Source organism: Mus caroli, chromosome 5 (assembly GCF_900094665.2).
Source record: "Mus caroli chromosome 5, CAROLI_EIJ_v1.1, whole genome shotgun sequence".
Lineage (NCBI taxonomy): Eukaryota > Metazoa > Chordata > Mammalia > Rodentia > Muridae > Mus > Mus caroli.
Genome location: NC_034574.1, coordinates 33,579,306 through 33,596,710, shown reverse-complemented (window position 1 = coordinate 33,596,710; position 17,405 = coordinate 33,579,306). Strand labels below are relative to the sequence as shown.

The 17,405-nt window shown below is 43.5% G+C and overlaps 1 protein-coding gene and 1 long non-coding RNA gene across 2 annotated transcripts in view; one reads left to right on the top strand and one right to left on the bottom strand.

Moving 5' to 3' along the window:
- The window catches only part of Clnk (cytokine dependent hematopoietic cell linker), a 167,866-nt gene that overhangs the window by 121,125 nt on the left and 29,336 nt on the right, over positions 1-17,405 (top strand). Inside the window, exons 9-14 of the mRNA XM_021163546.1 lie at positions 640-665; positions 1,235-1,254; positions 2,650-2,763; positions 9,909-9,936; positions 13,002-13,020; positions 15,849-15,930. Of these exons, the coding sequence (XP_021019205.1) occupies positions 640-665; positions 1,235-1,254; positions 2,650-2,763; positions 9,909-9,936; positions 13,002-13,020; positions 15,849-15,930 (289 nt within the window). The remainder of the gene's footprint in view (positions 1-639; positions 666-1,234; positions 1,255-2,649; positions 2,764-9,908; positions 9,937-13,001; positions 13,021-15,848; positions 15,931-17,405) is intronic.
- On the bottom strand, positions 5,304-16,238 carry LOC110295080. Its single transcript, XR_002378003.1, has 4 exons — positions 16,184-16,238; positions 8,473-8,553; positions 5,853-5,917; positions 5,304-5,356 (listed from the first exon to the last, which is right to left on the bottom strand). It is a non-coding gene; the product is annotated as an uncharacterized LOC110295080 (long non-coding RNA).

Genomic DNA, 17,405 nt, shown 5'->3' with positions numbered 1-17,405 from the left:
CAGGCAACCCTGCGCTCCTGCTACCCTGGCGCTGATCCGGCCTGATGAGGCCTGTGGCCCTCCAGTGTGCTTACCCTTAAGGTCACCCCAGACCATTTGCCTTGTGGGATGTTGATGGATAAACCAGCAGTGTGGAGCATTTATTTGGCCTAAAGGGACAGAGGCCAGGGAATAAGAGACAAAGACAGAAAAAAAGAGGATAAAAGAGAAGCGGAAGGAAACAAGCAAGAGGGAGGAGGGGTATTTGTCACTGGGAGACAGAGGACAGAGAGGAGGCAAATGTGGCACATAGGAAAATAACAGTTTATAAAGGTAAAATGACAAACACTGTTATGATGAGGTGTTTAATTTTAATTGGGCATGTTAATTGGGTGAGCCCAAGGGGGCTCTGATAGCTAGACCTTGATAGTCAGCCTCAGGAGGAGGCAGTGAAAGGGAAGGGAAAGCACCCTGGTGGCTAGCTTTAGGAATGTAATCTAATGGGTTTTAGCAAGACAAAGGGAAAGGAGAGAAGGAAGGGCAAGACCTGCCAGAGACAAGCTCTCCACCACGCTTGAGCTGTCCAGAGTCCTTTCGAGAGGATTTAATGACATTTTCCAGTTTTCCACTGGGCTCACAGGCTTCTCTGTCTTGTTTTAGGATTCAAATACACAAAAATGAACAAGGTAAGTGAAAAATATTAAAATGTACTTGTTACTCTTCAAAGGCACAGACATACAGACACAGCAAGATGCAGCTTAAATGTCACTGGAAAACTGTTTTGGAATTTCAAACATTTTTTCCTTTTCATTGGTAAATCAAAACATTCTGGAGTTGGGGATTTAGCTCAGTGGTAGAGTGCTTGCCTAGCAAGCATAAGGTCTCGGTCCTCCATCCTCTGCTCCTAAACAAAAGAATAAGAGGAGGAGGGGAGGAGGAGAGGAAGAAGGAAGAAGGAGGAGAAGGAGGAAGAGGAGGAGGAGGAGGAGGGAGAAGGGAGAAGAGAAGGGAGAGGGGAAGGGGGAAGAAGGAAGGGGGAAGGAAGAAGGGGGAAGAAAGAAAAGGGGAAAGAAGGGGGAAGAAAGAAAAGAAGGGGGAAGAAAGAAGGGAGAAGAAGAAGGAGGAGGGGGAGGGGAGGGGGAGGGGAGAGGGAAGCGGGGTGAAAGGGGAGGGCGAGGGGGAGGAGGAAAATTTTAATCAGTGGTCCTGCCCAAAAAATAGTGAATTTAACTCCTGATTCTGTTTCCTTTCACAGACTCCCTTGCCACCTCCTCGGTAAGACATTAAAAATCACATTTGTGGGACCGGAGCAATGGTTCAGAGATTAAAAGCACTAGCTACTCTTTCAGAGGAACCAGGTTTGATCCCCAGCACCCACATGGTAGCTCAGTCCCAGGGGCTCTGAGGCCTCCACAGACACAGACAACACACAGCCAAAGCACTCATACATATGAAATCGATTTTTATGAATTTAATCATTTTGTTTTGCTGTTAATTTAAATGATTTGTACCACCTCCTGAAAAAGAGAAGCACAGGCATTTGGCCTTGGAAGCTCTGTGAACAAGATCCAGCAAGCCTCCATCCATTCACATCGTCAGACAGTCCTTCCGTGGTCAGCAAAATTCCCTCCATTCGTCTTCCTTTCTTAGTACACACATTTGGAGCAAATAACTTCCATTTTTTACATTTGCTTATTTATGGTGGGTAGTGTGCACCTGCCACCATGCACTTGGGAGGCCAGAGGATAACATACGGGAGTTGATCCTCTATTTCTACTAGTTGGAGCCTCGGGATAAAACTCAGGTCTTCAGCCTTGACAGCAAGTACCTTTCCCTGCTGAGCCATTTCACCAGCCCAAGACCAAGATGGCCAAACATGCATCAGGCATATAGTGTTATACAATGTTAGTAAATGCCTAACACTAACCTAGAACCTTCTGATTACCATGAAGGTACCCATTTCTGTAGAAGTGTCTCTACACTGACTGCTCTTTCTTCCCAGACTCTTCCTCCCTAAATACCAACATGATATGCTCTTCTTTTTTTTTTTTCCAAAACCCAGACAGAGCATATTGTAGGTACACCTAGCTGCCCAGTCTCATGAGATCAGGACAGACAAAGCATCGCTTCAGTCCCTACCCTTCCCTTGCATGGGGGTGGAAAGAATCTTGAGCCACGGACTGTCTTTTTTATTTCCTTTCAAAACATCAGCATCCACCAAACTGCATGAGGGACTTTGTGGATAAGTACATGGATGGCTGGAGAACATGGATGGATAAGGCTTATCTATTAACTTGCAAACATTTGCGTGATTCCTAGGGGAGTTTTTGAAATGCAGATCATCCAGTGTGGAATAAGCAGGAGAACATAATTCTCTTTCCCCAGGATTCCTAAGGTCTAAATGGGTAGCATGTTGAAAAGCATATGGCACACTACAGTGTCGCACACACTACAAAGAAAACCAAGCATCAGAGCACACTACTCTGGAAGAGTGAGGATGCTAAGGTTTAAAGATGCCCAAAATGGTCTAGGCAGCAGAAAGCATCCTCCACACTTGAGCCTCAAACCCACAGCAAGGGAGGGGAGAGGGAAGGTCAGAGTGAACTCACTGTCTGAGAAAGGCATGGCTGCAGACCAACTCAATCCTTATCCATATGACTCTTCCCACAGGCCTGCTATCACTCTCCCCAAGAAATACCAACCCTTACCCCCAGCACCACCGGAGGAGACCAGTGCATACTTCCCTCCAAAACTTACCCTTCCAGAAGTCCAGAGGGGGCCCAGGTGAGACAGATTTGGCGGTAAGACTTTGTCTTACGAGATATTTAGTGTTGCTTTATAATAATAAAAAGTTTACTTATCTAAGACTGAGTCTATGCTATTGTAGCTGACCTGCCTTCTGTGTTCCTCTGAAGCCAGAGTCTGCAGTCTCTGGCACTTAGCACCTCATCCTGAAACAGCAGGAGATTAAGGATTAATTGCTAGAACCCTTTCCCTTTGGTCCAGATGCCTCTTGCTTGTGGGGCTAGGAGGAAGTTTGGAGCAATAAACTTCTATTGAATAAGGAGAAGAAAATAACACTCACAGAAGGAAAAACTTTTACATAAGCAACTATGCATAATCTCACATAAGTTCATATACAGATTCATGCATGCTCACTTATATATTTCCATTCAACCCAGTCAGGTCCAGCTTGCATGCATTCTCACAATTACATACTTACACACATCCATACTTACATATGCATATGGAGCAAAAGACCAAGCACCAGGGCAGAAAGAACTCCCTCATTCTGGATGAAAAATGGGCTCCAATCTTTATTGCATAGAGAAAGAAAAAGCTTCTACCCTTTTACTGCTAAATGAATTAAACCCACATTTGTAAGAAAAAAAGCTTTGTTCCTTTTAATAGGACTAAGCCTGCCTTGTTATTAAGAAAGGACCTGTTCTATACCATGGTAAGGAGAAGCCTGCCTGCTCCTTCTGCTCTCTGCAGCTTCTTCTTACAAAGTGCATGGTATCTTCAGCAACAGGAACTTCCGTTCCACCTCTGGGGGCAGCCAAGGGCAATAGCAACAGCCTAAAATATTGTGGGAGCCTCTCAAACAACCCTGACCAACAACAACTCAAAAGAGTCTCGCATGCCTGATGTTGGGTTTTGATTAGATGGCCTTTGGCTCTTGGAGGAAGCATTGTCAGCCCAGGTGGGAAATTTTCGTTTAAACTATATACGAATATCTATGTGCATTATAGATATTGTAGGTAGATAGTTAATAGTATGAATCCTATGACTTTTTCAGATATCCTTACTGTTATTTTGCCTTTCTCCCTCCTTCTTGCTCTGGTTTCCAATGTCTGAGATAATGCCCTTGATTTCTGGAGTCCCTCTGCAGCCAGATCCTATCAGTCTCTGTGCTGCAGGAGTATTAGTCACAGAACTTTGATACATTTTCAACATATTGAATTACTTCATCAAGAATTTTCTGGGGCCTAAAGACATGGGTTAGCAGTTAAGAGCTTTTCGTAAAAGCTTATATAATGTTCTTGTAGAGGATCCAAATTCACTTCCCAGCACTACATGGTGGCTCACAACCATTTGTAACTCTAGTTCCAGATGACTTGATGACATCTTCTGGCCTCATACACTCATGTGACACATATAAACTCATACAGTCAAAATGTTCATACATACAGCAAAACTTAATCATCTTTTTTAAAAGTAATTTTCTGAATAGGCAGTTCTATGTTCCCAGTCCTGGTAATGTAATGTTATTGGGTTCCATGTGGATGCCTTGTATTTTGGGGCTCTCGGGGAATATGGTTTATATTTACTTCATCATTTTTAGACATGATGAGAATTAGGCAAGATCTTTCCATCACAAACAGCTCCAAAGAGCATTTCATGTGATCTCCGACTTCTCTCAGCAGAGCTAAAAAGGATGACTTCCCAGTGTCTCAGAAGAACAGGTGCCCAGGCCAGCAGATGGCACAAAGTTTCAGTAAATGTTACATCCATAAATCATTAGAATTCAGAAAGAAAATCAGGTGGGCATCTTGAAGAATGCACATAGGCAAAGCCCAGGAGGAGACTGGGGACATAACCATGAACAGGAGGGCTTTACTATAGGAAAAGAGCAGTGCCCTCCAATTCACTTCCATCAGAGCTCTCATGAGAAACACCTTTACCATTGAAGCAGGTCACACATAAACAGCCATGTGAGGCACCGCTGGGTAAGCAGAGCCCAGGAGCTCTGAGCATAAGCAGGAACTACGCAGAAGGCTGTGCCTTTCTTTCAGCCGCTTCTCTGTAAGCCACTGAGGAAGGGGTGCCTGAAAGCAGAGGCTGTGAGATCTGGCTCCCAGGGCACCAACTGCAGACAATGCCGCTGTGGCCTCCACCACCGCCTTTGCTCTCCCTGGATAGTAGATGTGGTTCCTTGTGGAATCTTTTCAGCCCCATTTGTCTCCACCAGCTCTGCCACTCTCTCTTTTACATCGAAGTCTTGACTTCACAAAACAATGCTGAGGGGCAGCATTTCAGTGAAGGACAATGTTCTTTAGGTCTTCTGTGGACAATCAAACGCTAATGGAGAATTTGGCACAGTGGGCAATGCTAGCTGGGTATTTTCAACAATTAATGCTATAAAACTGACAATATGCACACATGTTTTTCCTCAACTTATTTTTTTTCCACTTAAAATTATTTTTCTCAGAAGAGAGACTTACATCCCGACCATAAACAACTCCAACACAAGCTGTTTCAAATCAAACTTTGAATCTGGATATAATCCTTTCTGTTACAAAGGAAGATAAGCACATATTGAATGGGCATTTGGGACTTTCTAATCAGCATAGACAGACCATCCACTGGACATAACCTGAAAGAAAACATAGAAGGGAATAACAGTATGGCTGTGGACCCTTTGCTATTTTCATCCAAATGTCCACACACCCAACAGCATCACCCCAAGCAGTCACGTTTTTCTGTGTTCTACTGTAACCAGTCCCTGGATGAAGTGTTTATGTGTGTGCTCCTAGGATTGAGCCAAGGCCCTTGCACACGTCAAATAAGCAACCATATGTCCCAAGCCCCTTTGTGCAGGCTTCTGTGTGTAGTCACTCAGATACACCATGTGAAAGACAGTATTATTGCACCCCATATACCAAGGGCATAGAAATACAGAGCTCATTGTACCATGGTGTGTCGTTCAAGTTTCACTGAACTAAGTGGGCTGGGGGGTTGGGGTCAAGCCAAAGCATAATTTAAGTGAAGCATCTCATATTTAGGACATGGAACACCCTGGTGACTGACTAACGCTCTTCCTTCTCTACCAGCCACACTGGAATCACATCTGTTCAAACAATCCAGCTCACCTCAAAGTACACTATGATGATTTGGGAAGTGAAGGCAATCTTTGTAAATATCAAAACGCATTACCCTTTAAAGGAAAAAAAGTGTGGGTTAGAGATATACCAATTCATATTTATGAATGGAAACTAAGGATTTGAAAGCATAAATTGTTATTATCACCATCATTACTCTATGAATTTTATTATATATATATATTATTAATACACATTGTCATAATATGTATTATTATTATAGGTTTATAAGATATTGCTATTAGGAGAAACTGGGTAGAAAAACACAGCATATCTCTGAATCATGTCAGATCCCACTGGGCATCCTATAGTAATCTCAGAATAGAAACTCCATATGAAGCCAGGTGCAACCATCAGAGTGTGCAGACAGGAAGTGCTGTCTTAGTTGAAACAGATTCACGGGGTTTTCTTTTTTTCAGTAGAACTTTCAACAATCCTCTTTCTTGCTGTCTAAATTTGGGGTTCAGGGAGGAAATTTATTTTATCAAAGATGGCAGAGGCCATACCTAACACAGAAGGATTCTAATCCAATCCATTTCAAACTACACTAATAACTAAAGAATGCTCAAGAAAGTCCACATCTGTAGAAGATGGCAGTATCTTTAAAGTTAAACTAAGCACCTGTTATATCAAGGAGACAAATGTTAGAACTTTGTGTATTTGTGGTCACATTTTAATTACAAGCTCTGGTAGACAGAGCATGGGCAACTAAAGAAACTCGAAGGTGCCCTCGATGAAGCAACACGAGCCAGTGAGGCTAAAGGACCATCCAGGTATCAGAGTGCCCACCTGCTCTATGTGGAATAAATCAGAGAGGGCTAGGGTTCTTCCTGAAAACTCAGTTTATTAATGTGGAAGATCCCAAAGCTGACCTATCCTGGAGTTCATTAGATTTGTGAGGTACGTCAGTGACTTTATACATTGGGAGACTTTATACATTGAGAGATTTATCTAACAGGAGGACAGCCAGCCCACCTGTCCAACACACATAAATGAAATCAAGCGAGTGTACAGAATCTTAGAGAGCAAGATTTGCTTACACACTCAGTATAATCCACTTAAATATTTGAAAGGCCTTTGCAGGTTGAACATATTTGATTTTTGAATACTGCTCATGCTGACGGTGCAGGTTCAAATCTTAGCAAGCCAAACTTCCCCTCACGATTTTTGTTGATTTAGTAAAATCAATATGTAGCCATAGAGAACTTTGGGACACAGTTCACACACTCCACGGGGCTGAATGCCATGAGTGCCTTAACTTAAAAACTGCAACTTTAGGATCACTTCTAGGATTTTTGGTTGGCTGGTTGGTGGTTTGGTTTGAAGGTTTTTTTGTTTTGGTTTTGTTTGGTTTCATTTTGATTTTTTCAAGACAGGATTTCTCTGTGTAGTCCTAGCTGTCTGAAACTAGCTCTGTAGACTGGCTAGCCTCAAACTTATAGAGATCTGCCTTCCTCTGCCTTCTGAATGCTAGGACTAAAGTCATGGACCACCATACCCAGCCACTTCTATGATTTTTAGGATGTATTTTCCATATTTATTTGAGGAGGGGAAGGAGAGTGTGTGTGTGTGTGTGTGTGTGTGTGTGTGTGTGTGTGTGTGTGTGTGTGTGTGTGTGTGTGAAACACTGGCATTCAGATTCCTGCAGAAGCCAGAAGAGAGTCTAAGATGAGGCGCCGCCCTCTTCCCCAGAACTGAAGTTACAGGCAGCTGTGAGCCAACTAATGCTGTGGATGCTGGGAACCAAATGTGTCCTCTGAAATAGCAATGAGCACTCTTAACTGCTGGGCCTTCTCTCCAGCCTCAGCTTCTGCATTAAAAAAACAAAAAATCATTGTACAAGGTTACCTGAGTCCATTTGTGGGCAAGGATATAATGTACTTTGTACACACTATGTCTTGAATTAAGCCATCCCACCAGCATCTTTGACACACCAGAATCTCAAGCACTGAAACTGCTGAAGCTAATCTCAGTTTGGCCACAAAATAATTAAGAGTATGTGTATTGGTTCTATATCATTATCCATACTATCTCTTTAATTTGCCTGTGACCATCCCACAGGAACTTGGGAGAAGCACTAAGACTGAGGAAGCTCTCTTTCAGACTGTCTCCCATAGCCCAGGCTGGCCCTGAACTACTAAGCTTCCTGCTTTTACCTCCTCACTACTCCAGATTATAGGCCTATACCTCCATGCCTGGTTTATGCGGTGGAGAGAACGGAAGTCACTGAGGCAATCACCCCACCCACCCACTAAGCGGGATCCCTGGCCCCTGCTTTCACTTGTTGACTATTATAGATAACATAGCTATGAACTTCTGCATACAAGTGTTTATGTATGTTTTTAATTCTTTCGGATGTAATTTGAGCGTACCATTTCCCAAAGGAGTTGCTTAGACATGAAACCAGCAGCCAAGGTTGGTCAGGCTGCCTGATCCTGTCCAGTTCCAAAGGTCTAGATGCCCGGCTTCTCACTGAGACTGGTGAAGCCACCCTAATCTTCCAGCCTGCTCTCCCTTTCACTCACACACTCAGGCAGGTGGACAACACACCCTCAGCCCACTTCCTCCCTGCCTTGCTCACCGGTCTGGCCACATAGGATATTCTTCTTACCCATTGCATGCCACAGATTCGCACTTCTATCTCATGCTCTTCTTCCAGTAACCCGTCAGGGTGAATGCCCTTGCTGCCATTCTGTGGGTGAGAACAAATCAAATGCAGAGGTTGGAGTCCCAGTCAATATGTGAGGCACATCAGTGACTTTATACATTGAGGGCTTTATCTAACAGGAGGACAGCCACCCCACTTGTCCTACACACATAAAGGAATTCAAGCAAGAGAGCTTAGGGACGCTCAGAGAACAAGCTTTGCTTACACGCTCGGTTAACTCCTCTTACATGTTTGAAAGGCCTTTGTAAAATGAATTCATTTGATTTTCGAGTGCCACTCATGCTGATGGTGTAGGTTCAAATCCCAGCAAGTCAAACTTTCCTTAGGCTCAGGGGGTAAAGCACTTGCAGCACAGAGTGGGGATCTGAGTTCAGATCCCAGGCACCCACATACAAAGCCTGTAACCCCAACACTTGGGGAAACAGAGACAAGCAGATTCCCTCTGGCTCACAGGCCAGCCAGCCTAGCAGACCGGTGAGAGACCCTGTCTCAAAAGATAGGGTAAGAGAGTGAAGGAAGAAGACCTCACTGCCAAGCTCTGGCCTCCACATTCACAAGCACATGTGTGTGTGTGTGTGTGTGTATGTGTGTGTGTGTGTGTGTATGTATATGTGTGTATGCGTGTGTATGTATGTGTGTGTATGTGTGTATGTATGTATGTGTGTATGTATGTGTATATGTGTGTATGTGTGTGTATATGTCTGTGTATGTGTGTAGGTATATGCGTATGTGTGTGTATGTATGTGTGTGTGTCTGTGTGTGTGTCTGTGTGTGTATGTGTGTGTGCACACACAAATACTGGAGGCTTGTCCACATATTGAATGCGTAATGCCTGCTCTGACACCCATCCACCTAGCAGTCGGGTCCTTCCTATCCAGTTTCATGGCTTTTCTTCTGTCTCATTCTCTCTTTGCTGCCCCCATTCTTTCCCTGAACATCTAGGGATCTTGGTGCCCCTGACAGCTTTGTATTTAAAACTCACATTCTCAAAGTGAAAATCAGAGAGTTGGATAAGCAGTGGTCTACGTGAGCTGATGAAACCTGGCATGGAAGCTCAGGTGTCAGGAAAGACGAGGGGGTGGCTCGAGCCCTCTGAAAGTGAGAAATGAGTCCTCCGGGTAGCTCTGCTAGCAGCTTCCATACTGGCTTAGCACGGCTCCCTTCCCTTGGAAAACTACAAGAAAAATAGCCTGGTTTCATTTTATAGAGCAGTGATGAATATCACACTGGACTATGGGCTGTTAATTTGGCCATGAAAATGTAATCAAAGGTTTATAAGGTTCACAATGATTTTATCTTGTTCATGATAAGTTGCCTTTATTTAACACCTTCTTTTTTTCTTTTCTTTTTCTTTCTTTCTTTTTTTTTCTCTTTTACAGGCAGAGGAGTGCAAAAGACTTCAGTAGGGTAAGTAGCTATTTTGTCTAACAAAGAGGGAATTTGGGGCATTATCTCTGCAAGAAGCAAGATTCTGATCATCTTAGACAGCAGGGAGCACAGGAGGTTCAAGGGACTGTCTACTTTCTTTGCAAACTTTTTTTTTGGGGGGAGGGAGGCTTCTGCTAGAACTTGGCTTCACCCTAACAGTCAGATTCTCATCGTTTACCAAGATTTTTGCCTGCTTTTGTGTAAGCTGCAACTAGAGACCAATTCTCCAGTATGAAAAGAAGCCGGCTGGGAAGGGCAGGGGCCATGCTTGTGGGCTCACTAAGCCCCTACTTGGTTGCATGGGGTCAAAAGGATCTATTTCAGGCTACCTGAAAGTTGCAGGCTACCTGCCTGGACTCAAGCTCGGGTGGAATTCCAGTTTTCCAAGTCAGGGCAGACTGGATCCCATGCGATCTTGACAAGGCCCTAAGCAAAGAAAGCCTGGGAAGGAATCCACTGTCAGAATGTCCCAACTGGCAGAACAAGGGACCATGCCTGGAGAGCCCATTGTCCTGATCTGCTCCCTTCAGCTGTGACCCTGCCTGAAAATGAGAGGCACTGAAAATAAGTTTTTAAAGGTTAAGAAGGAAAACGGGGGGGGGGGGGGGGGGGGGGGGGTGGGGGGGGGGGGGGGGGGGGGGGGGGGGGGGGCGGGACAAAGGAGAAAAGCACTTCTACCTCACTCAAATATATTTGCTAACAGAAAAAAAAAAGTTAACAATAGAACCAGAGAGATTTCACTGTGGCTTTCTAATTGTATTTGATTTGGAATTTGAAGCCCTTAAGCAAAACAATCAGCTGGGTCCCAGCAAAATAGAGCAAGGGCTTTCTCCCTGAAGCAGGCTACTCACGGTGTTTATAGGTCTCCTTCCCTTCACCTTTGACAAGCCTGAGAGCTCCTGCTGCATCTGACTGAGCACTTTGAACTGCTGGGAATACCCAGTGGGAAGACGGTCAAACCCCTCATTTAGAAGAGATTCATTACCCTTTATACCTGGCCTGCGGATTAGCTTTGATTTGCTATCCATAATACACATAGCCTCCATTCCAGAATCCTGGGGATGCTGAGGTCTTTAAAATAAAAAGGCCTTCAGTTGGTTAGCATCAAACAAGACACAGGATGCCTCTCTAAGCAAACTGCTGCTAAAGATTTCTTGTCTCCAGAGCCAACAGGAATCAAGAGAGCTGGGCCCAAGGTCAACTTATTCCCAGATAACTCTGGGAAACTTGTCAGAGAGTCCCACCTCTTTGTAACTTATCTATAAAACAATGATTCCTAATATTTCTAGATTTTACAGCCCTTTGGAATTTTGATGAAAGGTATAATAAATCTTCCTTATGCCCACAAAAAAGTATGATTTTATTTATTATCAGAACATTTTTATTTCAGAAGGTTCCTAAGCCATATCATGAATTTTCTGTCCCCCAAGTTCATGAATTCTTTGTCTATCTGATTCCTGGAGGCTCCGTAGCAGAGACAATGTCTGCAATGGACTTTGGAAATTATTTGCAGCGAGGCGCTGAACTGCTTCTTTGGGGTTCGTAGGTAGAGCCAGTTCATGGTGGTACCCACAAGCAATCCCATCACATTGGAGGCCACGGGGGCCATGGCAGAAGGATTGCCTGTTTAAACTGAGACCTCATATGCATACTGGGACCCTGTCTCAAAGAAGAAAGTGTGTGTGTGTGTGTGTGTGTGTGTGTGTGTGTGTGTGTGTGTGTGTAGTGTGGTCAGAGTGCAAGCCCAATAAACATATAGATTCTTCATCACATTCAGGAAGTCTATAATTTTTAATCAAAGAAAGAGAAAAGAAATGTTTAGAAACAGCAATACCTGCATTTAAGAAAAATAACATTATCTGTTCATTTTTTAAAATGAAAATTTCAAGAAGGGAAAGAAGCCTCACAGTGTCGTAGTTAAACATGACTACATACACAAGTCTTTCACACACATATGGACACTTAAAACAAACCCCCATGCCACCTGTGGATAGTGTACTCTTACTCGGTTCTTAGTGTGGAGTTTTTTCTATGCCTGCATAATACCTCAGTAACCAAGTATAAGTCCAAAATGAACAATTCCTGTGTGGTGGAGGGCACATGCATGTGTGTGATGCATTCTTTAGTGCATGCATTAGTGCTTGTGTTAGTACATGTGTTTTGTGTGTGTGTGTGTGAGTGTGTGTGTGTGTGTGTGTGTGTGTGTGTGTGTGTGTGTGTACATGGGTGTCTGTGTGTACATGGGTGTCTGTGTGCAATGTGTGCATACATGTGCATGGATATGAGTGTGCAGTATGTGTGAGCATGTACGTATGTATGTGGGCATGCAGGCCCATGTGTGTACATGTGAAGGCCTGAGGAAGAAGTCAGGCTGCTGCTTCTGTTGCTGTCTGTCTTTAGTACCTTAAGATCCCTCACAAACTGAAGTTTGGCAAGGCCCAGCTTGCCAGAGGCTCTCAGGATCCACCCAGCTTGGCTGGCTGTCTCCTCCCACCCGGCTGCAGCCACAGGCACATGCAGCCATGCCTCATTTTTACAAGAGTCATGGAGATCAGAACTCAGGTCCTCACAGTTGCACAGCAAATGCTCTCAGCGACTGAGTTATCTCCCAAGGGAGCACTTCTTACTTATCTGGGCCTGCAGACTATTTCCAGTGCTCCAGTGCTGTAAAGAACAATGTCCTGAGCATCCTTGCAGCTTGGCCAGATTTGGTTTCTCAGAAAACGTGTTTCACCAAGGCAGTTGTTCAAATAAGAATATTTTAAAGACTTTTGATAACTGTGAGTGAGTATTCTCTAGTAATCAAATCACCCTTTAACACCATTGGCCAACTGTACATTTGTTACATCATACACAGAAGATAATACCTTGAGTTTAATGTAGTCTTTTAGGAAAACTATTTGCAATCTCCTTAAAAGTCTGTACTAAATACTTTTCCCCAAACTCCACTAATAAGACTCCCAGTATTCATGGTGTTGGTTAAATTTTCTGTTACCTGCACCCATTCACCATTATCTTTTCTATCTTTTTCTAATCCAATATAGGTCCTTGGAGCAGAAGAAGGTAAGTGTTTACATTGTTGTTTTGTTTTGTTTTTTTAACCCCACTGCCATCTCACTAGGTTCTGGGTCTAGCTCTATAGGGTTAGCATTGTATGGAAAGTGAGGGTTTAAAGCCTGGGATCTGTGTGTGTGATGTCATTCAGATGAATGTAAGACTTTGCAGGCTATCCCAACATCCTCTATTGTAAGAACAATGATTAAAATCAGGAGTAAGACAACTGTCTTTATCTACATGCATTAACCAAAAGAAGCCACAGTAACCCCAGGCCACTTGGGAGATGCATTGCTCTCCCACAGTCCTTGAGAAGACCTTGATGTCATTCTGAGGCCAATGTCACCCATGCACATGCCCTCACACATATGTGTGCACACTGTTGGTGTTATTAACATACACATACACACACACACAGCTTGATAAATAGCAGCACCCTGAGAAGATATACCTTCTTGCCCTTGGAAGTGCCCTTCATGCCCACCTTGGAAATCCTGTTCCCCATTAGTTTAAAATGATTAATTGTCACTCAAAAAGGCCAGCCCCATATTCCAGAGAATTAGCAAAGCTCATTAGTCAATGATGGAGAAATGGATTGGGACTGTGAAACCTTTTCAAACTCACCAAGTGCCATAGGTTTTCTAGGGCTGTGATAAAACACCATGACCATAAACAACTCGAGGATGAAGGGGTTTGTTTCAGCTTAAAACTCTCAGGTCATATCATACTCTATTCCTGAGAGAGGTCAGGACAGGAACTCAAAGCAAGCAGGAACCTGGAAGCAGACATTGATGCAAAGGCCATGGAGGCAGGGTTGGGGGAGGATCCTTATTGGTTTGCTCCTAACAGTTTGCTCAGCCTGCTTTCTTATAGCACTGGGGACCACCAGTCCAGAAGTGGCACTTCTCACAGTGACCTGGGTCCTCCTACATCAATCATTAATCAAGAAAATTCCTGAAAGGTCAATCTTGTGAGGGGCACTTTCTCAACTGAGGTTCCCTCTAGCTTGTGTCTAGTTGAAATAAAATTACATGGGTCTGAGTTATATTTCCAATGTGGGTCTCTAGCTGGCTCTGCCCTGTACTTTGAAGAAGGTAAAACACTTGGAAGCAGAGCCTACTCAGGTCTGTGAATTCCAAGGGCCATGATAGAGAACTGGGGATTTGTTAGCAATTGTAAAACCAAATGAAATCTATGATGAGTCTTAGTGTACTAAAACATCCAGGTATCCTTGCATCACGCTTTGATGTTAGTAATGTACAAATGTGGCATCGTGAAGCTCCAGAGGGGTGGATGTTCTACGTAGCTGTTAATGACAAAAAGTGATTTTATGGGTGTGTGATTAATGGACCTATCACTGACTCAAATGCCATTTCAAGTAATCAGAGTCCCTTCAATCAGTGATATCCAGTCTGTGGTCAACCTTGGGCAGAGTGCAGAGTAACACCCAAATTAAGTCAAGGTGTGCATGCTTCTCTGTTTATATGGCCCACTGTCACAACTGGGAAAGTGCTTTATGAGTCACACATCAGAGTATATTCAATGTCTTTCATAAGGATCGATGGCTGCTTACAATTCATCCATGATGAAAAGCAAGACCAGTAATGGCATGCTAAGTAACTCCAATGCAGAAGCCTGGCTGCACCTGGCGATTTTTCTTGTTCTGTTGCTATGATTAAACATTCTGGCCAAAAGCAACGTCTGTGTTTGGGGGGGTGGGTGGGGAGGAGGGATATGATGGGAGGGATGTTGAGCTCACACTTTGAGATCACAGTCTTGTATTGAGGGAAATCAGGGCAGGAAAACAAGGCAGGAACCTAGAAGCAAGAACCATGGTAGAATTACACTTGCTGACCCACATCTTAGGCTTATGCTCAGCTAGCTTTTGTAGATACCCCAGCCCCACCTTTTTGGTGGTAGTGCTGAACGCAGTGGGCTAGGCCCACCTGTATCAATTAACAAGTTAACCCTTCCCTCTCAAAGACATATGGGCTAATCTGATCTAGGCAATTCCTCAATTGAGGCTCTTCCTTCAGATGACTGAAGGATGTATGACATTGACAGTTAAACTTTCCTAGGACGATGATCAAGGAGGAAACATTGAGAAAACAGATTCCCAGTTGTAACCAACTGGTACCTGTTGGCCTACATCAGAACCATGGAAACTCACTTGCTCTATCACAGGATGGGAAGGAGAACACAAGTGGTTTGTGCAGGTAGTGGGCATCCCTAGACCCTGCTGACTCTCACAGTGTTCTTTTGGTTTTAACACTCTCATCAGAATGTCACTCACCAGTCACCTTTCAGAAGGCTCTCCTCAGCCACACAAGATTAATCGTACATCCTTAAGCATAATGTATTTTCCTTATGTCACTCATTCTGTCCAAAATGTTCTTCCTGCTCTGCTTGCTTATAGTCCCCTTGTATTTAAGAACCACATCTGGCTTCCCCACTGTAACTCCAGATTCTAGGGAAGAACCCATTCTATAAGTGTTCAGAAAAGACTCATTGACTTGTGTGAATGAACCAACAAAAAAAGGGGTGGGTGGATGAGCTCATAACAAAACCAAAGTCTTTCAAAATAAATCCACCTATAATAATCCCTAAAATGCCTTCTGGTGGGGTATTCTGTATTTCTGGGAAAATCAGGTAATGTGTGCTTTATATTATAAACAATCCATGCAATTTTTACAACCTCCACAAGGTACTACTTCTGATTTCTAAAAGCATCAGGATAAATAATAAAATAATTTAAATTATAGCTATCCCAGTGAACTCCCAAAAGCTCCCAGTTGTATTCACTGTGCCATCTGACCCAAACATGTCATGCTTTCCAGAATCTCATCACCAGACAAAGCCAGAATCTTCTTGCCCATCATCAAACCAAAACACGCAGAAGAGTCTACCTGCCATTGCCAGGTAAGAAGTCAGGAACACCCATTAGGTATCAGATCAGCAGATATGTGTCTTCTTAGATCTTAGACAGTGACAACAAGACTTCTAAGAAACAGGAAATTTTTGACCTTCTTTTCTGGAAAACATGGACACCTCCATCTGCCTTAGGACTTACTAATGTCTTTCTGCTATTTATAAATGATTGGATGTTACAGGCAAATGAGGGGTGTAAAAACTTGAGTATTAACTGAGTTGGATAGATTCTCATCAATCTTACAGAAAAAGTGGGTCATCTCTAGCTGTTCTCAGTTCATATCTGCATCAAAGCCCACAGACACACTTGAACAGGACTTGTAGGTGAGCAGATGGTGTCATAATTCTGATGTCAGTTGATTGTGACATCAGCTGAGGAAGAATCAAAGGTGATTTCCTGACCAAGGTCACTCTATATAAATAATTAATGGCTTTCTCCACATGTAGAGCCTACAACATCAGGACTCTGAGTTGGTGTTATGCACTCCAGCTAATGGCTGTGACCTCAGTCCTCAGCCCTCATCTTTACATATTACATCCTCATCAGATGCCCTCCAGCCACCATACTATCTCTCTCAGATGTATATTTGTGCATCTAGTCTTCTGTTTACTTTCCCCCATTTTACTGCTCTCTGTGTGTAGAGAACTTATTTCCATAGGTCACATGCAAGGTTAGAGCCAGAGAATCACTTCACCCACTCCTTAGATGGTAACAGTGAAGTCTCAAGAGACACAGTCCCTGACTGCTGAAGTTAAGGGCAACTCCAAAGGCCAATCCCATGCTGCTGTAGCAACTTGACTCTAGCAATGCTGCCCAACATGGCTGTCTTTGGGGCATGCCCACAGTAGAGATGGAGTCTTAATTTTTAATGAGTATTTACTGGAGTGTCCACATTAGTGGTAGGTTGAGATGGGTTGTTAGGAGGGAGCTACAGGATTCAGACTGAAAGATGTCACCACTGGCGAATGGCATGGTTTGGTGTCTAAGCCTTAAACATAACAAGAGCCTAGCAAACAGCTGCTCTCTGTACAATTAACTGTGAACTTTGGAACATCCCAAGCCCTACTCCCTTTGCCTGCTTCATTTTTTAATTTGTCCTGTTTTGTACCTTCAGAAACTTCTCATTCTTTGTCCTGCAGAGATTAGGGCAACTGCTCTGTCGCTCTTAGGGGGCTATTTGTTATATGAATCCCAATCTGACCCAACATTCTCTTTTACTGAAATTTTCTAATAAGAGGGAAAGTCACATTCAGATGAGAGGATAATGTGCTTCTTCATCTGGCTGGTACCTGTGGTCATTACTTCATGTGGTTTCAGCTTCTTTGTGTGCTTGATTTATTACACAAAGTCTGCTTTTAATTGTTCTCCTAATTAGCTGCCTCTCCTAAGTTTCCTTTTTGGACTTATCTCCCAGAACAGCCCTAAATGCTGGTGGTACTTCTGAGTTCATTTTATGGCCTTTCTC